Genomic DNA, 25,932 nt, shown 5'->3' with positions numbered 1-25,932 from the left:
CACAGAAGGTTTGGGACAATTCAGTGCAATTGCAGCTTTAAGAGCATTTTGCCCAGTGCCCAACATTTTAACAAAGATAAGGAATCCATTATTCACTTGAGAAGTCACTGGTACTTTCTAAGAGTAAGTGCTGGCATCCCAACTGGTTGGCATACAGAAAGGAAGATTATACAAAAGAAAAACTGCTATTTTGAGAATGAACCATTCTCCAGAGATTCCTTCCTGGGGTGAGGAGTGTCTACATGTACTTCTCAGACATGAATGTTAACCCTGAGTTCACTTCCCCCTTGAATAAGTTTATGGAAACATCCAAACCACTAGCAATAACTAGGCTATGATGTCACAAAGAATCTAATGATACTGGAGACTTTACCCTAGAATGTCTCACAGAGTATAGTATATTAAGCACCTACTTGCAATATCAGTGTCCCATCTCAGAATGCCAGTTTGAGTCTTGGCTCCTTTGATCCCAGTCCAACTTCCTGCTAATGCACCTGGGAGGGTGGCAGATGATGGTCTAACTCCTTGGCCCCTGCCACCTATGAACCAGATGGAGTTCTTGGCTCCTGGCTTTGGCCTGGCCCAGACCTGAATATTGTGGCCATTTGGCAAGAGAACCAACAGGTGGAAAATTCTTTCTCTCTCTCTCTCTTTCTATTCCTTCAGCTTCTTCACCCACTATACTTTCACACAGATATTTTAAAAAGTATGACACAAGAGCAGGTTAGTATCTTGACTCACATGGATGTCCTTGTCCACCAGTGAGCAGGGCAGTCTCTGCAAGTAATGTGTGTGAAGCAGAGCAACCCACCCCTTCCAAGGAATCTTCTCTGTGACTGTAGCCACCAGGCTGTGGGTTACAGTGATCAACATTTAATAACCAAGAAACTCTGGTTTAGCGCTGACATTCAGTGTCCCCGATAGAAAGATATAAAAGAATGTGTAGCTGGCAAGATTTCCCACCGTGCATTTTTAAACCGTGCTCCACTGAATTGCCTGCAGGTGCTGCTGCCCCATGGGCAATTGTAACTGACTAGAACATGAGATCGAACATATAGTCATTCCATCCCCTCACACTCCCACTGTGACCCTTCACTTTCCAAAGCCACCTCTTGCCTCTCCTTTTATTTGTTCATCACAGACTCTGTGGGAGAGGAAATCAAGTCCCTGGTTTGTATATTTTACATCTGAAAAAATGAATCTGGAGTGACTTGCTCAGAATAAAAAGCTATTAGGAGGAACTATATTAAATTGCTATTTTGTTACACACAAAAATGGCAAATGTCAGCAATTTCTGGTGGGTTGCATTACGATATTTCAGCATTTCTATCAGATGTTGCTGTCTTTTAACAGGACGTGAATTCAGGAACAGCACATTAACCTCCATGCTCCCAATTTGGGTATATTGTGAATTCCATTAATAAAGAGGGTTACAGGAGTGTAGCGCTTTCTAGCACCTCAAGAAAACAAAGTAACCCAATTAATAGGATTTAAAAAAGAAATCTGGCAGCATAGCAGTTTGTTTGCATTTGAGGATTACCCCCATCAGTGCTAGAAAACAGCTTTGTGGCTGCCTGCTAATGTTAATTATTTCTGCAGGATTAAACCTGTTGTGTTGCCAAATCCTGACTAAAACGGGTTATGAGAAATCACATTTTAAGGCTGCGTGACTTCATTCTGTGTTTATTTAGGGCGGGGTCTGGGTGTCAGACCATCTGATCATGAGCTAGTCTGTAAGTCACATGGCCCATCCTTATTGCGAGGAGGAAGGGAGGTTGCCAGGGTGTCTGCCTCAGCTACAATCACCGGGTTTGGGGAGGATAATCCAGCTGCCAGGCCCAGACCCTCTGCTCTGCTGGCCAGGGGTCCTGGCAGTGTAAACCAGTTGGCATAGGCTGTGTTGAGCTCCAGAGTTCTCAGCTGTTGAGTTGCCTAAAGCACGTGAGGTCTGGATATTGGTGCTAGACATTTCCCAGAAAGAGCTGTTGTCTTGACCAAACTGTGCCGGTTTTTCCGCTTCTGTCAACTTGTACTGATGCAGCCTGTCACCTCCTAGCAGGAAAGGGTCAGGGCACATGACTTGTGCAGGTGGACGGCCTGAGAAATGATGGACTCTACCTCCTTCAGCTTTGCTCCCTGCCTCCGAGGTCTTAGAGCATCTTCGTTCTGTGTTTGGATCTTGCTGTTAATTCAAGAGGAGTCTCTTCTCTGTTAAACACAGTCAGAACACAAAGCCCAAGGCATTTGCTTTTGTGTAGCTGCCTTGTTCTTTGGAAAGAGGAGATCTTCTGCTGATAATTATTAAAAGATGTGCTTTAAGTCTAGCAGCTTTCTTGGGTATTTGCTGCAAACTCTTGCTGGGCTGAGCTGGATTGACCTCATTTAACAGCCAGCTGGGTCCTGAAGGGGAGCATCCCACACACATCAGTGTGCCCTGGTTGGCACTGACTTCTCATTATCATTCCACTGAGGGGGTAGGGCCAGAAGCCCAGTGCCTGCCTCTTCCTGCGGGACTGGTTTTGGGATCTGTAGACTGTCAAGTAACCAAGATAATGTAGTGTGCTGTGAGGCACCCAGGAAACTGACTTATAAATCGGGCCCCCCACTGTATTCATTTCTGGCGCTCCTTCCTCTCCAGTTTTCATGAGCCTTGTCTGCTGTGGCTTCATTTTGTGCATCAAGTGAGCCACGAGCAGAAGTTGTTAGAGCAATTCACGAAGTGCAGCTGAAACCTCATGTCTGCTGTCATTCCTGTCACTGTACACTTTTTCTCTGCACTTGGATGTCCCCGTGTAGAGACTTTCTCAGTTCTCATTTTCATTGCCAGTCGAACATTTGTGATGTCCAGACTGTGCATCTAGGAAAATACACAAGGAACTTTATGATCCCCACTGATAACCAAAACCACACAATTGATGTATTGTGGACATGTCCCACTGGATGAGACACTTGAATGTATACATTTTGACTTACATATTTTCCTTTCGAGTGGGCCGTCAAATGTGGTAACTGCCCAAAACTTGACTTGGCCTAAGACTCTCGTGTTCAGAATTTTCAGTAATATAGATTGCTCTGCACACCTGGAGCCTGTGCCCAAAGGTGTATTGATATTTACTTTCTTTTTAATTGAAAGGGAAAGATGTGGAGAGAGAGAAACAGAGGTCTTATATACTGGCCCAAGCAGAAGCCCAAGAAGGTTAGGCATAATGTGCTCCCACATAGGTGTACATTAGCAGGAAGGTGGAACCAGAAGTGGAAGGGAAAATCAAACCCAGACAGTCTGATATGGGATGTTGGCATCTGCCTTGGGTGTTTAACAACCCAACATCCCCTTAGTTACTGTTGCGATGCCACACAAACCCCAGTTTTACACTTCAGTCATATTACAACAAATTCTAGCAACACTGCTTGGGTTGGTTTGGACGTGGTCTCTCATCACGACTGTCTGATGTAAATGTTTGACTCCTTTGAGGCCATAACACTTTAAATCCTTTCATCATTATGAATTATTTACTTCTAAATGGGCTCATTTTTTTTTCCTGTTACTCAACACTGGCTAATTTTAATAGCTAGCACATTATAGTAAAAGTGCTGAAGTTCTGAAGTTCTGTGTCAAGCTGTCAGTTGCTCTCTTATGTTAGTCTTCTGGGACAGTGGGGAACAACCAGGCAGTAACAAACAGTGGCAGACATTTATAAATGAGAGGCTGCAAGTGTACGGATGGAGAGAACTTCCACGAGAGCACGTGCTTCCTGACTCTGTCCGCTCAGATATAGCTGCCCTCTGGATGCTCTGCATGACGTCCAGAGCCTGACACAAAATGAAACGCCGGGTCCTGTGTTCTGGCATCGAAACTTGGAATTTGAAGATGGCAAACATAATAGAGCATTAAGCCAAGATTGAGGCCCTTCTGAGCCTGTGGTACCAGTGCTTAATCGTCTACAAGGCCCACCCTACATGTGCTCACAAGGAGTAGCTCTGATAAAGAACGATTCCCTTTTACTATCCATTGAAGAGATGATACCAAAGGACACTCAACTAACTAATAAGAACAAGAGAAAAGAGTCCCAAGTTATGTTGGATTTTCAAAATAAGACTGTTAGCACACCAACTTTATTATTATTTTTCTAAGCCAGCGTCTACTTTGCTTCGGCTTTACTTGCTGTGATGTGAAAGCTGAGCTGGCCAGCGGAGGAGGCAACTTTTTAACTTGTCCCAGAAAGGACCTGGGTTAAGGGTCTTCGAGACACACTGGTACAGCACCTGAGCCTTCTGTAGCAGGGTAATGCCTGCCGCTTGTCGATACATCCCTGTTGTCTGAAGCTCTGGGCTTTTGTGGGTGGTCCCCCTCTGTTTCTTGTCACTATCAACACATGTGTAAAAAGTGGACGTGTCCAGAGATGCAGGCAGGCTTCAGTCAGCTCTGCCTTAATTGGTGAGTGGGTTGCATTTGCAGCGCAGGCAAAATCAATTAGGAAGCTGGGCTGGAGACAGTGCAGCCTTGCTGCCTGTCCAGCACAGAGCTCCTGTGGGTGGGTGGCTTCCCAGGAAGGGGAAGGAGCTGTCCTACCTCCTCCTGGAAAAAGCACCAGGATGGCCGAGGTTCCCATACAGCTCTCCCCCAAGTGTTGTGTTCTCACTCCTGTGTTTCCTGCCAGGTCTTCCTGATTGACAGGCTTCCTCTCTGCCCTCTAGCCAATCCCTCCCTTCCTTTATTTCAAGGGTTGGGCCTTCTGAGATATGTTTTTGGAGGTCTTCCTGGCTGGCACAGACAAGTTGTGATTCAACCTCCTCCTTTTATGGCTCTATCCTCAGCATTAACCTTCCTTTTCTGCAAAGAGGTGCCATCTCTTCTCCCATAGCCCTTACTGCTCCTGGTCCAGGGCCATACCCCTCAGTGGGCACTCAGTAGTATGTCTGTCCATTGGACCAGGTTAATGTTGGCAAGTTGCTTAAATGCTAATCTTCCAAAAACATGTCACATTTCCTCAGATACCAGCATGCCAAAAAGGGGGCACTTTTCCAGAGAAGTGAGACATTGTGTGTGCAGGGATGCTTCATGTAAACAGAAAGATCTTCTCATTTCTTATTATACAAGTTAATAAACAATATGGATGAGTAAAAAGGAAGAACATTATAAGTCATCTGTAGTCCCGTTATCAAAAAGAAACAGCTAGAATGCCTCCGTGTTGACCTGGAAGGCATATGATATATCAGATGTGTGCTTTTAAAAAGGAATACTAACTTATGACTTACTTAAGTGTCTTTGAAAATGAACAGTACATTGTGGTACTCCTTACAGAGCTTTAAAGAGCCTACAGTATGTTGAATGACCACATGGCATTCCAACCCCATTATTGTTGAAAATATGCCTCAGGGTTGATTTTTCTATTATAAACAATGCTGGGATGAGCATTATATAAATATTTGGATACTTTCTTGATTAATTCCTTGGGATATATTTATGGAATTGAAATTAGGCCAAATCATATTGAGCTTTTATGCACATGCAAGTCTTTTTCACTGATTCAGTGAACAGCTGAGGTCTGCCTTGGGCTAGGCAGCATTTGGAAATAAAAGGTGAAGAAGACTGACCAAGTCCATTGTGTAAGCAGATGTTGGGCACCGTTGTTAAGACAACGTTTGAGATGCCTGCCTGCCTGCCTGCCTACCATATTGGGGTATGGATTCAAACACCACTGGTTCCACTTCCCATCTACCTCCCTGCTAATGTACCTGGAAGGGCACTGGTTAATGGTCTAAACACTTGGGTTCCTGCCACCTATGTGGGAGATTCAAACAGAGTTGCTTCCTCTTTAGGCTGAACTCTGAAGGGTTTGTGTTCTGTAAAACTCCACTGGAATACCTCACTGAGTGAGGTATGTGGCTCTAGTGAATTGGAAGGTGTTGTGATTCAAATTTTTTTTCACCATAAAATAATGATGATGTGGTTAAAAAAAAACCTAATACATAGAAATGTATGATTAGAGGGTGAGGGGTCAGTAGTGTCAGGAGGTGAATGGGGCTCATGATCCTAAGGCCATTGTGTTGCTGTCTGGACTCTCAGACTTGCTAGTGGCCTTGAACAATTTAATCTCATCTGTTTTCATCCAGCAAGGACTTATGCTCACTTCCCGAGAAGGTAACTAGGTGTTATGAGTTGAATTTTGCCCTTGTCCCCTGACCAAATTCACGCATTCAAGCCCTGATCTCTAATGAACCTTAATGGTTACAGAGTTGTAAGGGAGATGTCCTATCCTGAAAAGAGCAAGAGCCCTCAGGGATGTTTGCAGAGGAAAGGCCATCTGCATGCCGCAGGGAGGCTGCAGGAGCAGCCAAAGCTGCCAGCTTGACGTGAGAATTCTGGCTCCCAGAACTGTGAGAAAATCGTATCTACTGCTTCATCCCCTTGGTCTGTGGAAGGTTGTCATGCCAGTCTGAGCTGGCTAATCCAGAAGGGAGGTCAAGTAGGGTCTGGGTGTGCCAGAAAAGTCTCAGGTGCTACTGGTACCCCAAATGACAAGGGTGGCTGTGGAAGTCTGATGTCTGTCCCTGTGTCTTGGTGGCTCAGCATTGCAGCTCAGCAGCTGCTTGTAATGCTGAGTGCCATATCACAGTGCTGGTTGGAGTCCTGGCTGCTGTGTTTCCAATCTAGCTCCCAGCCAGTACACCTGGAAAAGCAGTAGAGGGTGTCCCCTGTGTTTGGGTCCCTGCCACCCATCTGCGATACAGAGATGGAGTGTGGACTGCTGGCTTCAGTCTGTATCAGTCTAACCATTGTGGCCATTTGGAGAGGGAACCAACAGTGGAGGATTCCCTCTCTCTCTCTCTCTCTGCAACTCCGCAGCTTCTGTCTTCTCTCCCTCTCTGAGTGGGTAGATAAATCATTCTGCAACCTTTTCAGAATTTATCCAGGAGCACCATTTATTCAAGCAAGCATAGAAGGTGACAGTCTGGGAAATAGTGTTGCATTCACGTCCTTGGATTGGAAACAACAGAAATGTTTTGTCTCACAGTTCTGGTGGCTGAAAGTTTGATGTCGTGGTTTCGGTAGGCCATCCTACACAAGGTTCCTGCATTGCCTGCTCTAGGTTCTAGGCCTGGTCCGAGTCCTTGGTGCCTCTTGCCTGGAAGATGCATCACTCCCATGTTGTGTGTGTGTGTCCCCTAAGATCATGAAGCATACTTGATTCGGGGTCCAACCAAATGAACTTAAATTAACTAACTCCAGCTATAATGATCATGTTGTCAAACAACACCACCTTCTAAGATACTTGGGCTTGGGACTTGCTGTAACTTCTGGGGCAAGATGATTTAATCTATAATGCCTGTTAGAAATACCTGGCAACAGTTAGAATAAATGCTGTAACATATTTAGTTTATAATCTTTTGTTTTGTTTCTCCCTGGTAAGCCGTAATTGTACATTCCTGAAAGCATGGAGTTTTAATCAGTGTTACGCAGCAGAGTAGCATTAATGCATTTTGTTAAAAAAAAAAAGTCCATTTCTGATTCCTTCTTCCCTCAGGATCCTGATCCAGTGGGAGGTGTGGGCATAAAAATAAGTTGGTTTGAAAACTATAGCATTTGAGAGAGACTGGTTGCATCTGCCTGCTGTATTACAGAGTTTTCCAAGGTCTGAATCTTTGGAATTGCCTCTTCCCACACTCGGCTTTGCTAGGTTCCCCTTTACCACACGGTAGGGTTGGGCACTTGTACTTATGGTCCACCTCCTTGTCTCAGCTTGAAGTCAAGGGAGGAGTGAAAAGGGATGGTTGTATCTGGCCTCTGTCCTAGCCCAGTGATGCAATCATGCTTTCTGTGGCAGTAACTTTTGGAGGTTCCCCCTCAAAATTGCAGCTGAAGTCATGCAAGTATGAATGCAGTCCACAGGAGTGAAGCAGGTGTTGACAGTGTTCTCCAGGTGCAAGCTCCTGTGTATGATTGTGTAGACTTGAGCTGCCTTTTTCTTTGAGTCGTGTGGTGTTTCTGTCTGCCAACGAATGCAACACATAGTGCGTGCATCAGGAGGTGTAAAGGGCCTTGCTTAGGTGGCTTTTAAAAGACCTTGAATTTTTCACCTGTTACTTTATGCCCCATTTCCAAGATTCCAGCTTGTACATCATCTGCTTGGCACAGAGCCAGCCTCGCCTTGGTCATGTGGTCTTGGACCTGTGTCCTCATGCCCCTGGGGGTGCCCCTTAGATGCCCTGAGCAGTGCAGCCATTTTTCCTCTAACTGCTGACCAGAATCTGGCCACTTTGTGAATTTAGTATGGTTGGCTTTGTACTCAAATGACAAGATTCCAGAAAACTAGAAACAGAATGATGAAGCCCTGGGCACATGGTTATCCATTCACTCTGCTGACTTGGTGCCAGTGAGGGAATGGGGCACAAAGCAGAATCTTTTCAAACCTGGACAAGAATTACAATCTGAGAAAGGCAACATTTCAGATGTGGTGTTGCCTTGAAACGTCTGTTTTGATTTTGGCAGGATGTAAAACAAGAATAATGGGGAACGATATACGTAGATGGAGTTGTATGGCATATTCTTTTTTTTAAGATTTATTTATTTTCATAGTAAAGTCTGATATAGAGAGAGGAGGAGAGACAGAGAAGAAGATATTCTGTGTGTTGATTCACTCCCCAAGTGGCCACAATGGCCAAAGCTGAGTCAATCCGAATCCAGGAGCCAGGAGCTTCTTCCAGGTCTCCCACGTGGGTGCAGGGTCCCAAGGCTTTGGGCCGTCCTCGACTGCTTTCCCAGGCCACAAGCAGGGAGCTGGATGGGAAACAGGACTGCCAGGATTAGAACCATTGCCCATATGGGATCCTGGGAAACTTCAAGGCAAGGACTTCAGCTTCTAGGCTACTGCACCGGACCTGCATATTCTTTTTTAAATAGGTTGATTGTATGTACATTGTGCCAAAGGAGTGTGTTTTTGAAAAAATAATGCATCATATTAACTTATACCTAGTGCCACTACATTTTTTTTCCAAAAGTCTGCAGCAAGAGGACTGGGCAGAAAAGAGTGCAGGGCCCTGGTTGTCTTTTTCCCATTGTGCCACTTGCCTCATTCTCCTTGCTCTGCTTTGCCAGGGAGTAGAGTGGGGATGATAAGGCCAGCGTCCAAGCCGCAGGGTGCCAACTGGCTAGTCTCCTGGGAGGACTGGGTTGCTCAGCCAACTCATACAGCCCACCAGTCCTCGGTAGCAGGTCAGACTGGACCCTTTGCTACCCTCCACAATCTGGCATTGCTGGGACGGGCAAAGGAGGAGCCCCTTCATTGGCTGGACTAGGAGAAACAAGAAGGGGTGTCTGTGAACTGCTTTGGAATCGGACCAGCCCCGGCTGGCCAGGAAGAAGCAGGCTGATATAGCCATTAGTGTGGTGAGGCTGTCTGGACCAAGTGAATCTAGCGGTAGAATTCAGCATGGTGGATGCTTACTTTGCTTGGCTTCGAACCCCAGGTCTAGAAGGGCTGACATCGTGGTCATTCATTTCCACACCTGCCTGCCAGGCTGACTGTACAGCTTCAGAAAAGTGACTGAGAAATTTGGAAGTGGTCTATCTGTAATCTTCCAACAGTATCCTTAATCTCTTTCTTTCATCGATGCATGGCATTGAAATGTTTACAACGAAATGTTTACAAGGGAAATAATGTGTCTGAACTGTGCTTCAAAATAGTCCACCCACACATTTATAATCACTTAAAGTGATGTTTATTTATTATTATATAATTTCTGGATCCAGAAATCCAGACTTAGCCTAGCTGGATTGTTCTAACTCTGGGTCCCTCCTAAACTTGTATTCAGGATGCTGGCTGGGGGCTGCAGGTCCCTGAATGTTTCCCAGTGTGGAAGATTGACTTCTAAGGTCAACTGTTTGCAAGAAATTTCAGTTCCATAGTAGCTATTGGTGGCAAGCTCTGGTTTCTCACCCCATTCGAACCTATAAAAAGCTGTCCCCAACACAGCAGTTGGTTTCCCCCACAGTGAATTATCCAATCAAAATTAGAAGGGGGCCAAGGATGGAATCCATAGTGCCCTCACTTACAACTTTCATCTTGCTGACAGCTTGCCATCACCTCTTCTGTTATCTCTCCCTGGAACAGGGGAGCCCTGCAGGAAGATCTGCCTAAGAGGAAATGAGACTCACTGGGGCTTACCTTGAAGGCTGGTTGCCCCAAGGGAGAGGGGAGGAAAGGTTGGGAGAGCATTAATACTCATTGAGAAAACAGTTGATAGTCATTGAGAAAGTAGTTGAAATTTTCTACTCTAAAAAAGTTTCTGAGAAAAAAAAAGGTTTGTATGTTAGAGACACAGTGCTTGGATGGAAGTCCCAGATTTGCTGCTCATTAGCTGTGAAAGCCAGATAAGCCGTATGAAGCCATCTCCTCCCTCCTACGGGGAGGTTGACAGGAGCATCGGCTTGTCTCTCGGGATTATCCAGCGGCCTCAAGCAGAGACAGCATACAAGCGCTCAGAACATGGCTGCTGTGCTGAGTGAGCACCCAGCAAGTGTTGGCCATTGGCAGGATCATCTCAGCTTCTGTATCAGGTCCCCTTAGTCAGGTAGGCTTCAAGCCGCTTCAGGGAGTAGGTGTTCGCAGGAAACCCATTCTCTACTGTTTTGGAGGCATGTTGTAATTTCCCTTGGGAAAAGCTACTGCTTACTTCTTATCCTAAGCCCTCACTTTGCTCACTGCAGCTCTGTGTGGGTGTGGCGGGCAGAGGGTACGTTGTGCTCTGCCCGTCTGCACCTGTACTGTTTTGTTGACTGCGTTCCCTGGACCAGTGGGAGCTGTTTATAAATTGACTGTTTTCTTCTTGCTGCTTTTTTAATCCCCATGAAATCTCATTATCTTTAGAAAATCCATTTCATGAGTTGGGGGTGGTACTGCTACCGGTTCTTGCTACCACAACCTCAGCAATGGGCATACCAGGCAGGTTTGGATAAGATTGGCCCATATCCTAGCCGTCTGATGGCCTCAACCCCAGCAGACATGTAACCCAAGCTCAACCAGTCAGAGTGTTTCTGGGAACATTTCTGGTGGTAACTGTGCAAGCTGGTCTTGAATAAAGTTAGCAAAACAAACAACTCTACGTTAAGTTTGAATTTCAGATAAGCAATCAATGTATTTTAGTATATTATGAATCTGAAATTCAGTTAATTGGGCATTGTTTCTTTTGTCAGGCAGCACTAGGAGATGAGACAGGTGAGAAAGGCAACTGTGTGGACCAGAGCCTGGCAGGAGGAGAGCTTGGGTCCCATGAGAGAGACCCGGGCCTGCGTGCATCCTTGGCTGCCTAGACCTTCCCATCTCCCAAGGCAGCTCTGTTCCCGGTCTTCCTAGATTCCTAGCCACTAACTTTCCTTTTTCTGTATGTAAGGCTCACTTTCTTTTTTGGTGCTTGTTTCTTTTTAGATTTTGAGTTTAGACACATGAATAGGCTCAAAATACAGTTCTGTAAGGAGCTGTGGACCACAAGCGCCCTCCTCATAAGATCACATGTTTACTGAGTGGTTTTGCTGGATGTTGTGTTAAGCACTTTGTCTGAATTGCCTCGTTAAATCCTCCCAGTGTCTCTGCATGAGATATGGGAAGAAATTATTGACCCAATAATCTACCCTCTATGCCATTGTTAGAGAGACTGCTATCCATGTGTTTCTGGTAGTAAGATTTGAAAAATGAAAATCCTGAAAATCTAAATATTCATGAATAGAGGGCTAGTCAAGCAAATGCTGGCAAGTGCCTGAAATCAAACCATAAAGTGCATTTCTACATAGTTTTTTAAATTCAGATTTGAAACTATTATGCTTAACACTTTCATTGTAACTAAATTGTACAAAAGACATAGGTCATTGAAATACATTTGCACTGAATACAAATTACATAAATTCATATAACTTTTCCAAGTGATTATATGTGAAAAAGTTCCAACTTAATTGTCTTTTGAAGTCACAAGACTTTACCAAACTGTCTCAGAACTAGAGTCACACCATTTACCTGGCTAATGTGACTCCAGACAGGTACCTCAGCTCCTGTGTGCCAGGTAGGGCACAGCAGGGATGTAGCTGCACGTAGAGGTGAAAGGATGTGAGCATGACCATAGGGTGGTGGTTTGCTGCAGATGCGCCCCCTCACATCCCTTCAGTGTGGAAGCTTCCGTGGAGCTTGGCACTGTGTTTGGAGTTCCTGGTCTTGCTAGATTTCCAGCCCCTGGCTTTCCTTTATCTGTATGGAAGGTTCTGAAGGTTCTGAACGGAAGCTCTGGCTTCTGTCAGCGCTCACTCTCTGCGGCTGATGAAAACATTTCTTCCTTGGAGAAATGCATCTGAAGCCAAGCGAGGCTTCTCGGCAGGTTTCTAGGCGATGAAGCTGGGCCCTTGGAAATGTCAGGGAGATGTGAAGGGTGAGGCCTGCTGTTCACACTCACGTCACCAGGCCACGTGAAGACACAAAGCAGGTGCTGCTGTTCCGCAGTGTCGGGGCTGTGACTTTGCTCAGGTTGATGGAGCATGGTTCCCAGAAATTCACTTGTGAGTGCTTGTGACCTCCGAGAAGGGTGCTCCCCGCACACAAGGCCATGTGTTCCCTACATTCAGCCTTGTGCTACAGCACAGGAATCCGTGTGACCCTCTCAGGCATCACTTGAAAATGTGGGCTAGCAAAGGTGCTGTTCCACCTTAGCTCCTTCCCACCTGTAGAGAATTGCCAGTTCTAAGCTCGTAACAATCATCTCATGTGGAATAATGAATGCTTTTGCCATCAAAATGAGGCTGTAGCTAATTCAGTGTACCCTCTATGACATAACGTTCTTTGTTCACATCCAGGAGGTCTAGCTTGTCGCTAATTTGGTACTGGCATCAAGCAGCTGCTGCCTTTCGATGTTTGTGTTTGTTCCACACAATGCAGAGGGGGAAGTGAGTGGCTGAGATGCAGCTCCTGGGAGGTTCTGCACTTTGTCCCTCAAATTATAGATGTCCCCATCTTTCATTTTTTGGAAAAAGTGGTACCAGGTATGTCACTGATACAAGTGTACATGGAGTGGCCCTACATATGCTCTTTTTGTAGGTTCTTCACCACCAGGTACCATGAGCATCTTGATGACCACAGTACACAGCACCTTCCCAGGCCACGCACAGCAGGGACAGGCATGCTGCTGCTGCCAAGCAGAGTCCTGAGTTCTGTGGCGCAGGAACTGCTGTGTGTGAACAGGGCAATGAGGAACGATAGATACCTAAACTCCCATGGCTGCTCTGCTCATGTGTGCCTTCCATTGCTCCTTGGCTTCATTTACAGGCTGCAGATTGAAAAGTTACATGGTTAACCACCTCAAGACAGGAGCAAAATATCCTGTCAAGCATGGATTTCTCTGGCCCATGCCACTAGGTCCCTGACCCATGGAATCACCTTAAACAGGAGGGGCTGGACTTTATCCAGGCACCCAGTATCTCCATGCCTGCCTGCGTGAGTGCTGTATTCTATCAGTACATTGAGAGCTGTGCCCTGGGTCAGGAGAAGGGATCTATTTTGCTTAGAGCCCAGCATGTTAAAGCTCATCTTGCCTCTTACACGCTTTGTTGTGCTATCTTCCAAGTCTCTGTTGGGCTCTCTGTAGAACAGGAGCATAGCAGTGCCTTTTCTCTGAAGTGTTGGATATCAGTGATGCAGCATGGCCAGTGTTGGCTTCCGATGGAGGTCTTAGCCATGCAGTGTCTGAACTTCCCACGGCTGTGTGGTTGCAGCAGTGGTGGCCCACACTGCTGGGTATGAAATTCAAGTCTGTAGGCAGGTGATCATGACGGGAATCCCTAGCAGATAGCTGCCCTCCTTCTCCCTAAATCTGATCTGTACCCCTAGCTAGGACCACTGGTTCTCAGCAGCACCACAGGTGGTGGTGGGAGAAAGGTTTTGGCTCCTTATGCCCAGCTTTCATTTGACTCCTCTGCTGTTCACGGAGAGGACCCAAACATTTATTATCATCAATAGACAGGAAGGAAGCACAAGTTCTGTCGCCAGTTAGAAGTGTAATGCAGCAGTCAGTTGCTGGCAGAGGGAAAGGGAGTTTGCCAGGATCCCCGGCTGGCCTGGAAGTTGCAACTGTTGGACAGAGATAAGCGGCTCTGCCCAACCTGCTGGCATGAGGGCACAGGCTCCTGTGGGCTTCTGTGGGCTCATCTCCCCAGGCATTAAGCTGCGTTAATTGCTTTGGAAGTGAGGCCCATTCCTAGGGCAGCAGCATATGCTACCTCCAGTCGCCTGAAGCAGAGATAAAAATGCCACCCTCCTCCTCCTTAATTGAAGTTTAATAATAAAATGGAACTGTCACCATTTCCCGGAAACGGTTTATTTTAATTTAGAAAAATAATGGAAACTGTCCGCCTCCTGATCTGCCTTTGCTGAGTGGCTTCCTGGCTCACACCTCCTCCGTCCTCGTGTCCTGTGGCTAGGTTCTTGAGGACTCTGGGGCCTTGGAAGAAGCAAAAGCTGATGTGGGCATCTGTCCATTTAAGAGACCCTCACCCTTCAGGGGCTGAATCAGTCATGTTCTAAGATGAATTAGATTATAAATTTGCCAGTCAGGAAGTTGGCATAGAAGAGCTTTAAGGTCAAACACTTTCTCGTTTTGTTTTTTTTTTTAATTCTCAAAGGTCAAGGATCACCTCTATTTTTAGTGATTAAGAATGGAGATAGTTTCATTTTCAGATGACTTCTTTTCCCCTGTTCAGTACCCTGACCCATGCAAAGGAAAACAAAATCACAGCTAAGCAAAGTACCAAAAGACTCATGGAGGGGTGAGGGGCAGTGCGGGAATTGGGACAGAGTCCTACTCCGTCTCTCCATGGCTGTGATGTCCTGATATACCACCAGTCCTTGGGTCACTCAGGGCCTTCCCATCCCCTTTTCACAAGGGGCACAGTGGAGGCCTTGTAACCAAAGGTTCTGGCCTCAAAGTCTCAGCTGGGACGTGCTATAACCAGAATAGGGCCCAGTGTCTTGATCCCAGTTTAGATTTGGTTTTCCTGGAGTCCACAGGGTCTGAATGCCAGTGGCTCTCATACAGTGATGATGATGTGATGGCATTAAATATCACAGTTTCTGGATCTCAGAGCATCCACAACTCAGAGAAAAGTAAAGCTGCAGGGAGGGGATGTGATGTAGCCATTGCCTGCAGACTTAACCCTTGGGGTGCATAGAGTTAAGACTGGTTCTAAGCAAAATCATGTATTTTCCCATGCTATGGATAATTAAAGCAATGGTTGTTAAACACAAGAGCACCAAGAGTCTGCTGCGGATAACATGCCTTGCTCTGGCTTGCACAGGTGCTCTGTAAGGCAAGAAGCTGGAGACAGGTGGGCATGGGTCCGAGTTACACCCCTGCTTATTTCAACTTCATGCTATGGAGAACCATGGGAAGCAGCAGGTGGTAGTTCAGTTGGTTGGTCTCTGTTACCCATGTCGAAGACCTGGGTGGAGTTATCTGCTCCTGGGCGTAAAATACAATGTGAGATCAGGATGCTGGTGTGGTTCAGGTTATGGGGTAGGAGGAGAGGAAGTAGGAGAGAAGAGATGAAAAGCCAGTCCTTCCCTTGCCACACATATTTTGGAAACTCTTGAAAAGGCATTTTGGCAGGAAGAAACAGAATCACACTTAAGCTTGTGATGGAAATGAATTGAGTGGAACTCAGGAACATGTTGTAACATTCCACTCATGTGTCCAACAATAAAAGCAACCATTGCCTGTAACAGTACAGGGCAGGTAGCTCACATGGATGAAAAGATAAATTAATGGCTTGCAGTTATGTTTAAAAAAAGAAGTTCTGGGACAACGTATGTCACTGAGCACTAACAGGTGCTATTGGGGGAATGCCACATGCAAACACACACATATGAAGGCAGAGACCATGTACAATGAGGGGAACCTGCACCATGGGCAGAGAGACACCACAGTTACTTTCCTTCATCCCCTACAGTCCACAGGTCATGCTGGGCCACTGACTGTAGACCCAGCACAGCCACACAGGACTCCACACAGCTCATCCTGTTCTGTTCCTTAACGGTGTTTTGCATTTCAGCCTTGCCATCCTACAGTTATCCTATTGTAATCTGATCTTCATCTTGACTCCTGGTAGACCAAGTGAAGTCCTATCTTATGGAATCCCACAGTACTGAGTGGGAACAGAGTTTATTGAATTAGGCATTGGTGCTTCTAAGAGCTGAGTGCAGGTGCATCCGAGTATGAGGTGGCACTGTGAGGTGGCAAAGGGTGCATGTGGCAGGGAGCATAAGATGGAGTGTGGGTTCCCAGTGAAAGGGACCTGGGCAGAGTGCTCAAAGAGCTCCCGAGGTGGGAGCACAAGGGAGTAGAAGGTGGGGGAGGAGTGTCATAAGAGAAGGAATTGGAAAGTATAGATTAATTCAATACTGCTTTTCACTAGAGCTAGCTAGGGGATAGCTCCTAACTGAAGGTGCAACATGAATACTGAAGGTAAACGGGTTACTGAATCCATGTCTATGCTTGGATGTAAACAGGAGATAGATCAACTATGACAGGTTGAGCATTGTTTGGGAACGTGCCTGTCTGCCCATGATGGGCGTTCTGTGTCACAAGAGGGATGCTAACAGAGCCTTTGCTTTGCCATTTCAGCACTTCAGGGAACATCTGGACAAACTTTTTGCCAAAGGAATCGGGATGCTGGACATAGCACTGAACGAAGCCTTCAACATTCTCAGCGATGTAAGCTCCTCTGTGATTTGCTTGTCTCATTTCTGGGAGAACAAATGGGATGTTAAATAAAAAACAGTGGAGCAGCATCCTTATCCAACCTGGCTGTAACAGAACAGGATGCACAAGTACCACTGGGGAGGGTGAGGTGGGCTGGTCATTCAGGCCATCTGGGAAACCATGCACTGCCTGGTAAGATCAGACCAGCTCCTTGCTGGGGAGAGCTACTGGGAAAGGCTGGTCCCGGGTGTGTCCACCTTACTGCTAGCCCTCACGCCTTCAGCGTCTCCCCACATTCGCAGATTTTTTTCCACTTGACGTGCTGTCAGTTTCTTCATAGTAGCCTTCTTTCTCCTGCTGTGTCTCACTCATTCCCTCTCTGAAGTGTGATAAAACTTCTTGGAAGAAATGAAATCAACAAGTTTTTTTTTTTCAGTGAGAAAAGAAATTTCCTAGTTTTTGTCACACTGCACATTTTCTGTGAACTTTCTGAAGATAGGCATAGATTACAAATGTGTTTACACCACAATAAATTTGTACTTTCATTCCCTTCCACCCTAACCTTTTTGAAGTGCCTGATAGTGGCTAGTGCGTCATGCTATACCTTTCTTTCCCCTCCTCTACCCCAGGAGAATTGCAGTACACAGTAGTGTACCACCAAAGCTACAGCCAGTAGAGCAGGAAGGAAGCTGACTCAACTTGGTATTTCTCACACATTTCTGAACAAAGAAACCCCCTTTTCAGCAGTGCCCAATAACATGGGCAGGTGATTCTGACCTCAGACTCGAATTACGTTAATCTACATTAAAAAGGCTGTGCCGTGTCCTGGTTACTCTTAGAGGGGTTAGCAAGAAGCCTATGACCATCTTTACGGTATTCCTTGTGTCACCAATATGTGTTAGACGCTTTTTAGTGGCAGACGCCAGGAATACACAGTGAGGAGGTTAAGCAAGGTCTTTGCTTATTGGAGCTTACTTTTTTGTGCAAAGTTTGGAAAATTATGGATCATGAGCCACTTCCAGAGTGCATCTTGTTTTATTAAATGCTATTGTATAAAGTTTTATTGTCCCACAGCTCTGCCCAAGTATTCATGTGTTGTCTGGGCCTGCTCCTATGCCCGAGCAGCAGAGCCGATTATTTCATTAGTGTTTACTTAGTGGACACTTACAGAAGAAGTTGGCTGACCCTTGCTGGGAGTAGGCAGATGAGATGAGCAGCAATGGTAGTACCATTGCTCCGGTGTGTAAGGGGTTCTGTGGGGAGAGAGTTGCTGCCTTCTACCATGAGTTCAGGAAAGGTCTGTATGGTTGGGTGATGGAGGTGTTGAGACCTGAAGGAAAGAGACAGCACCCAAGGGCACATCTGGAAGAAGTCTTCAACAGCAAAAAGTGCAGGTGCAAAGACCAGGGTGGGGAGGTTGACATATGCACAATGTAGCAAGGGGGCCAGAGTGGGGAAAAGAGGAGCTCTCACTGGGTTCTTGGCTCTCACTCTACATGTTGTGGAAAGACCTCAGAATGGCTTGGTCTCAGGTGTGGTGTGAGCAGCATTTTACTACCAGTTAGGTTCATGAGCAGCTCTGGGAAATCAAGAGCTATTACAAGAAGCTATTACAGGGAAGTCACAGAGGCTATTATGTATCTGGGTGAGAGAGAATGGTGACTTGCATTGGAAAGGTAGCAGAGATCATGTTAAGACATAAAAACCATTGTAGGTGTCTCAAACAGTAATACTGTGATTCTGGGATTGGGTTGTATAGGGAATGAAAAAGCTGCACAGATTAGTATTGGCTCCTTTTTAGAGCTGGGGGAAGGGGTCTAACCAGCAGGAGGGAGTGGTGACGCCAGAGCCTTATCTTTGTGGCTGTGCTAGGGGTCTTTAGATCCTGGATGAGGCTGCCAGCAAGACCCGAGCTAGGGGGAAGGGGCGGACCTGTGGAAGCTGGAACCATAGGGGAGACATTGCCACTGCCAGAGAATGCCAGCCCAAGAGCAGACACACACCTTAAGCATCTTACATTCCTCCTTGCATCCCTCATAGAAGCAATGATAGACAAGCCTTGTCAAAACAGCTGAGGAGCCTGAGAAAGGGAAAAGGGGGAAAAGGGAAGGGAAAAGGCAGGGGGTGGGGTGAGGGCAAACAGGCATGAACTAGAGCAGGGTGCGGTTTGGAACATAGTCAGTCGCCAGGCAGCTCAGCAGGGTGGGCTCTTGTTGCTTTGCCGGTGAGCAAAGCAGGTGAGTCATTCGCTTAGCAGTGCACAGCATTCATTATGCCTGGCTCCACCCCTTGGTTTGTTCATATTCACACTGCTCTCTCAAGCTGTGGTTGGCCCGAATTTCTAGACTCTTGTTTTCAGTAACATGTTTTGAGACAAAGAAGGCCTTTTAGGGCTCATTCTTGAGCCAGTATTACAACAGCAGGGGGGAAGAGAAAAGTAGGGAGGGAAGGTGCCAAGACAACTTCCTCAACATAAACCCTAAACCGTTCCCTTTCCCCTCACCACGGGGGTTGTGGGATACAGGTAATTAATATTTATGGAAGAACTTGCCTTTTGGACAATATGTCTCTGTTAACAGCATTTTAATTGCTCAGAAACGTGGCAGGCCAGGGCCGAGAGCCAGGCTGCTCCTTTCTATTCTGGTTTGAATCCCAAGTCGGCACCTTCTCTGGGCTGAGACGTGCGTCTTAGCAGGTTCCTTCTGGGTGGCGGTTATTGCTAGGACTCATCACAAATGGAAAATTCGTCCATGCTTTATCTCAAAAATCTAGAGGCCAGAACGGGAGGATTCCTCTTGAATCCAGGAGTCGCTTGCTTGGAAGTCTGCCCTGCAGTGAATTTGCGTGGTCCCATCTGTCTGGTCTAGATGGTGAAGGAGACTGCTGTCCTGTGGTTCTGTCTGTGGGCTCTGTGCTCGGCCTGGCTGGGCTGAGAAACCTGGCTTAGCCAGCGCTTGCTGCGTGTGATCTGAAGAAAACAGTCTAATCCTTCCTCTGCTCCTCTGTGACATGGGGATAGGATGGACACATACAGGACAAGACATAGTGCAGACAAAAGCTCAGATGCCCTTGGTCCAGTGCTTTTTAGAGAGTGATGGCAGCACGTAGGACCTGTTGTGCAGCCTCTCTTGGTGGGGACCCACAGGTATGCACAACTCATCCCACAACACTGATCCTGGGAGTCCCTGTCTCAAGGCCTTGATAAAGTGGCAGCTGTCCCCTATCAGCAAGGGTGGGGTGGGTGCACAGTGCCATCCCTCGGAACCCTACAAGGCCAGGCATGTAGTCTGCCTCAACTCTGCTGGCTCAGGGCGCGGCTCCTGCTCTTGCTGTTTGGACCTGCCCCCACTCAAGTCCTCAGGATAGCTGGCTGCGTAATCCTCCTCGGCCAGTGTTCCCTGTGGCATTCCCCACTGCTGGGAGGCTCAAGCACAGGGCTGCAGTCTGGGTGGGAGATGCCCTCGTCCTCCTGGAGGCTCCTCGGGGAGGCTCCCAGTGGCTGGGCATGTGCAAGTTCTTCAAAGCACAGATTTTGTGTCTACAGCAGCCCTAGTATCAGCATCTGGCCAAAAGCCACAGCTCAGCAAGCACATTTGTGGGTCTCCCTTTGTACTTTCCAAGAGGCTGTGTACTCACAGCCCTACAGGGAACCCTAAGACAGAGAAACCATCAAGACTGGTGCTTTTGCCCCTGAGTCCTTGTGATGGATGAATTTTTGAACAGTAAAACACCACCATACACCAACCCACCCTGCCTTCACCTGGGAACACGCACCTGCATTCCTGCTATTCAGAGAGCCAAGGTACTGAACATGAACTGCAGAAAGCAACCAACCCAAGTACTGGTAGATGGCACCAATGTCCCTGCTTGAGATTGCTGGTGGTCGGCACTGTATTCTCCTAAATGTGCCTGGACCCCACAGAGAGAAACATTTCTATTCCTTCTTTTGCCTCTGGACTTTTTAAATAGTTAAATTGTTTAACAAACACAGAGATGGTTAATCTCCCATGAAAATGAAGTGTTATGCATTTTCCACTTCATCAATATGACCTTTAAGTGCTATAATTCCCTTCCTGTGTGTTATGTCCACCTCTGCACAGCATTATGAAATAAAAACCTATTTCTCACACACACACACCACCTCACCACAACACAGCAAACGCAGAAGATTGGAACTCTGGTTGTGGCTGAGCTTAGAACGGTCCAGAGGTTTCTGTCATTAAATGGAGTTAATTCTGTCTTATAATGACCTATGTTTCAGTTTGAATATTTGCTGCAGTGACTTAAAGGCTTGTAGTAGTTGTTACAAATGACTTTAAAGCTGCATTCAAATAAACTTCTAAGCCTCCTCTGGCCATTGATCTCTGCATTCATAGCAGACTCTGTAAGAACACGGAGGCAGCTCTCAGCAGCAGTTAGCGTCTACCTTGTCATGTGACAGCCGCAATTATCTTTTTTGGCGATGAATGTGATCTTTGCAGTGATTACCTTTTAAAAATTTTTCTTAGCCAATTAAATAAAATTCGGTGACATTTCAAAGACTGTTAATCACAACCAAATGCTCTAAATGTCAGGATGCATTGAAATTTTCACAGCTAACTGATGAATCACTGAGCTAATTGTAGTTCATCATCAGGTCCTTGTCATTGTTATTATTATGGAAAATACTTTCATCACTCTTGCTATTCAATAAAAAAAGTTTGAGACAAATATGAAGAGAAGAGATATTACTCATCAAAGCATTTGAATTTAATTGCATTCTTCAAAATTCTCCGGTGACACATTACAGCAGAAATTGTCAGGGACTTCTCCGGAGAGGAAAGTCATGTGTTTGAATAAGCAGCTCCTGGCAGACAACTGCCCTTCGTCTGTGTTACTTAGATATCTTCCCTTTCCTTTTGTTTCCAAGACATTTTCAAATGAGTGGACCTGCTTGAGTCTCACTCATTCTGGAGATTCTGGGACCAGAAGCACTTGAGGGGTCATTGTTGTCCAGTTCCTTGCCCCTGCGCTGGGCTTACGGGTTGGTGTGAAGGGTCTGCTGAAGGCAGCCTCTGTGAAACCTCTCCAGAATAAAACACTGGTGAGAACAGGCTATGAGGCCACCTGCCACAAGGAGCAAAATGCCCAATCACGACATAGTTCTGGTAGATCTCAGAGCAGAAGGGTTCAAGTCAGACTATTTGTTTATTGAGACTTTGAATTCTGGTTGAAGGAGGTTTTTCCAATGGGGAAGGAGACTTGGTTAACATCCAGTAAGACTTCTAGGCGCTGTAATTGAGGCTTGGTCAGCAAATATCAGCTGTAATAGTAGCAGTATTACAAGGGATGTGTTTTGAGGTTCAGATAATCTTCGAAATTATCCTTTGATGCTTTCTTCTGAAGACTTAAAGGGTCTTTTAGGACATTTCTGGAGTAAGCAACAAAATTATTTACAACCTTTATCTTCATAGTCAAGATTTTTCTGCTGTGATGTTAGGCTGAGAAAAACAGAACAGCCAACATGTGGACAGATTTGGCTTGTGATAACAATAGGTTACCATTGGTTCTACCTGCTGACGTCACAACATCTTGGGCCTTGTCTGCTTATTATCTCAAGGCTGCGTTGTAGGAATGACTGCCAGGGCCAGAACTAAAGTAAGGGAAGTACCAAGGACATAAAATTTAGGGAGTATCAACTCTCCAGGGTGCAGCCTTGGTCACTGCCTTGTGACCTTGGAACCCCCTAGGTAGAAAGAAGCAGAAGAAACTTGGCATTTATGGAGGCCTACCATGCATCACTCTCTGTTCGAGAATCTTCAGGCCATGATGAAATGCTGTAGAGTGTATTCAGATGGAGAGCAGATTCCAGGGCCAGACTGCATTCAAATGTGAGACATCACATAGCAGCTGTGTGATCTTGGGAACATGAGCTCATCTGTTTCTCAGTTTCCCCAAATTATAAAACATTGATAATGATAATATCAACCTCAGAGAATACAAAGGTTGAAGTACGTTGGAAATGTTGCCCCACATTTAATGTGCATCCAACCTGTGTTGTAATAACCATGGGAGGATATTATTCACATTGTACCAACGAAGAGAGGAATACAGAGGAAGGAGAACTTTTCTGTGGTGCTGGGATGAGCTTGAGCTCTCTCTTTCCAGTATGCTGTGGAACCCCAGGCCTACTCTGTTAGGTTTTCTCTGTTCCAGTATTCCCCAGTGGAACTATTTCCCTTCATCCATATGTATGTTGGCGTGTCCAGGGATAGAATTAGTTTTGTCATCTCTCAGCTTACTGCACCGACAGATTCCACATCAGACTTCCATGTGCTTAGGGGCTGAGCATTGATACCTTCAACTTGCATGCTTTATTAGCTTTCTGCTTCACCAACGGCCAGCCAGCAAAGCCACGAGCAGCCTCTGTCCTCCCTGAATCTCATGCACAATAGATCGAATAGGCCAGGAACACTCCCACTCTACTCTCTCCAGAATGCCTTTGCCCCAGGTGCTCACCTCCATGGATGTCATTTGAATGTCACCTTTCCAGTGAGTTCTTCTCTGCCGCCTTCTGAAATTGCCCACTCCCCGTTTCCTGTCCCCCTTCTCTGCTCTCTCCTCAGCACCTGCACCATCGTTGTCAAATATACTTCCTTTATGTTTGTCTTCCCAAAGAGGTTACATGGCTGTCAGACAAAGGGAATGTTTGTCTTTTTCATTCCAAGCACAATGCATGCTCTTAATACTTTTAGAGTAAATGAATGCATTGCTCGGTTACAGTGAAAGGATTTTGCTACCTAAGAATGAAGTTTTCTGTGTGTTTTCCATGCCTCAGTGATGTCATGCAGTTGTAGGGTTTTTAAAGTGTATGAGTTACATTACTTTGAAATGCATCAATAGCATTCACTAAAGGGATTTTTTCACCCCTGATTCAAGCGGTGCTCTGGCCCACTGCTCTGGCAACCATGTATGGCCACTTGGGCTGCCACTCCCTCACAAAGGATGGCAGCTTTGAACCTGCTGTATAACGCTCAACACTGAAGTTTCAGTGTTGCACAGTGGAATGTATCGTCCTGGAATTTCAGCATGCCACTTCTACTAACATATAAAGTAATACCTCTGTTTCATGCTAATAGTAAATATTGAAGACAGTCCCTTAGGAAACAGTACTTGTAATATAAGCTGTTTTGTTCCTGGTTTCATCCTTGATTTGTCCAAGGTCTTGTTAGTTTTATTATATGGTGCATCCCATACCTCTCAGACCCATTTTTATATTTTTAATGATTGATTTTTTTATTTGAAAAGCAGAGCTACAGGAGAGGGAAGAGCAGGGAGAGGAGAGGAGAGGTAGAGGAGGAAGGAGGAAAAGAGAGAGGGAGAAAGATAGATCCTCTTTTTGGTCATTTACATTTTGCAGGAGATGTTACATTATCGGATAGCCCACCGATTGTGTAATGTGTCCATATAAGGTTCTTGGGTTTTGGCCTTGCTGCCTGAAATATGGTTAACACTTGAAAGTCAGCTAGGATTTGCACCTTAGAATCTAGGGTTCACTTTCCATATGGCTTTTTAAATATTATCGGAGGAGTGTGGCAGGCCTGGTGGTGCAGCACATTCTTCCTCAGCATCCTGTGTGGGCACCAGTTCATGTCCTGGGTGCTCACTTCCAGTCTCGCTCCCTGCTGTTGGCCTGGGGAAGCAGTGGAGAATGACCCAAGGCCTTGGGCCCTTGCACCCATGTAGGAAATCCATGAGACAATCCTGGCTCCCAGCTTCATACTGTTCCAGCTTTGGCCATCATGTCCATTTTGGGAGTGATTCAGAGGATTGGAGATCTCACTCACTATCTCTTCCTCTCTCTCTCCCTCTTTCTCTGTAATTGTAACTTTCAGGTAAAATAATCTTTAGAAAATTGTCAGAGGGCCTGGTGCAGTAGCCTAGCAACTAAAGTTCTCGCCTTGCATGTTCCAGGATCCCATAGAGGCACCAGTTCTAATCCTGGAGGCCCAGCTCCCTGCTTGTGGCCTGGGAAAGCAGTCAAGGATGACCCAAGGCCTTGGGACCCTGCACTTATGTGGGAGACCTGGAAGAAGCTCCAGGCTCCTGGCTTTGGATCAGCACAGCTCTGGTTGTTGTGGCCGCTTGGGAAGTGAATCAGCGGATGGAAGATCTTCTTCTCTGTCTCTTTCTCTCTGTATATCTGACTTCCCAATAAAAATAGAATAAATCTTTTAAATACATGTTGTCAGAGAGTCAGATGGAGACACGCAGAGCTCCTGTACGAGTCCACTCACAAATGCCTGCCACTGCTACTGGCAGGATGGGTGAGGTCCATCCTGGGATCCAGGAACTCAGTCCACTCCCAGATTGGGTGGCAGGGACCCAGTGACTTTAGCCATCATCGCTGCCATGCAGGGTGCAGTTTAACGGGAGGCTGAAACCAAGGAGCCAGAGCAGAGAATTGAAGCCTGGTACTCAGATGTGGGTCATGGACATCTTAAATAATGCCTTAACTGCCACGCGGGCTCCTGCCTCTGCCCTGTGTTTGCGAATCCTTCTCCCAGTGCTCTTGTAGGCTCAGGTCCCAGTGCAGTTGTGGTAATCTGTGCAGAAAGGCTTGTCACGTCACTTCTGCACACTGAGCTCTTCTTTGGAGAGACCGCCCAAGCCCTCTCGCCTTCCGCTCCTCCCAGGTGCATGCATGCACTTCTCTGAGGGATGTGCCTTTGAATTTGCGCTTGTTTTCTCTGCACAGTTCAACCACACGGGACAAGGAAGCATCTGCAGCCAGGCCATCATGCTCATTACCGACGGAGCGGTGGACACCTATGACACCATCTTTGCAAAATACAATTGGCCGGATCGCAAGGTGGGTTGCCGTTAATGACGGGCGTGCGCGGGAGTCCTTGCAGAACACCTCACACATGGATAAGTGACCTGTGGGTTCTCATGCCTGGTGCTTTGTGAAAGACTGTAACTTTCCTTATTATTATTATTTTTTCAATGAATCTCTTTGGTGGAGAGAAGAGAAACCCATGAATACATGTTTGGCGTGTTTATTGAAAGGAGTCATCGTAGAATCTGCGCCTCCCATCTGTGCAATGCTTCTCTTTGCTTTTATATTCCCTATAGCCAGAGCCATTGGTCGACCCCACAACTTTAGAAATGTGAAGTTAGCCTCGGGTCTTACAGCCATCTTCTTCTTCTTTAAAAAGGATT

At 46.3% G+C, this 25,932-nt stretch overlaps 1 protein-coding gene across 1 annotated transcript in view; it reads left to right on the top strand.

Annotated features, from left to right (window-relative positions):
* The window catches only part of CACNA2D3 (calcium voltage-gated channel auxiliary subunit alpha2delta 3), a 714,521-nt gene that overhangs the window by 346,578 nt on the left and 342,011 nt on the right, over nt 1-25,932 (top strand). Inside the window, exons 10-11 of the mRNA XM_058678785.1 lie at nt 16,654-16,743; nt 25,469-25,582. Of these exons, the coding sequence (XP_058534768.1) occupies nt 16,654-16,743; nt 25,469-25,582 (204 nt within the window). The remainder of the gene's footprint in view (nt 1-16,653; nt 16,744-25,468; nt 25,583-25,932) is intronic.

This window comes from Ochotona princeps, chromosome 21 (genome assembly GCF_030435755.1).
Source record: "Ochotona princeps isolate mOchPri1 chromosome 21, mOchPri1.hap1, whole genome shotgun sequence".
Lineage (NCBI taxonomy): Eukaryota > Metazoa > Chordata > Mammalia > Lagomorpha > Ochotonidae > Ochotona > Ochotona princeps.
The sequence above is the reverse complement of the archived record's forward strand: the minus strand, read 5'-3'. Positions and strand labels throughout refer to the sequence as shown.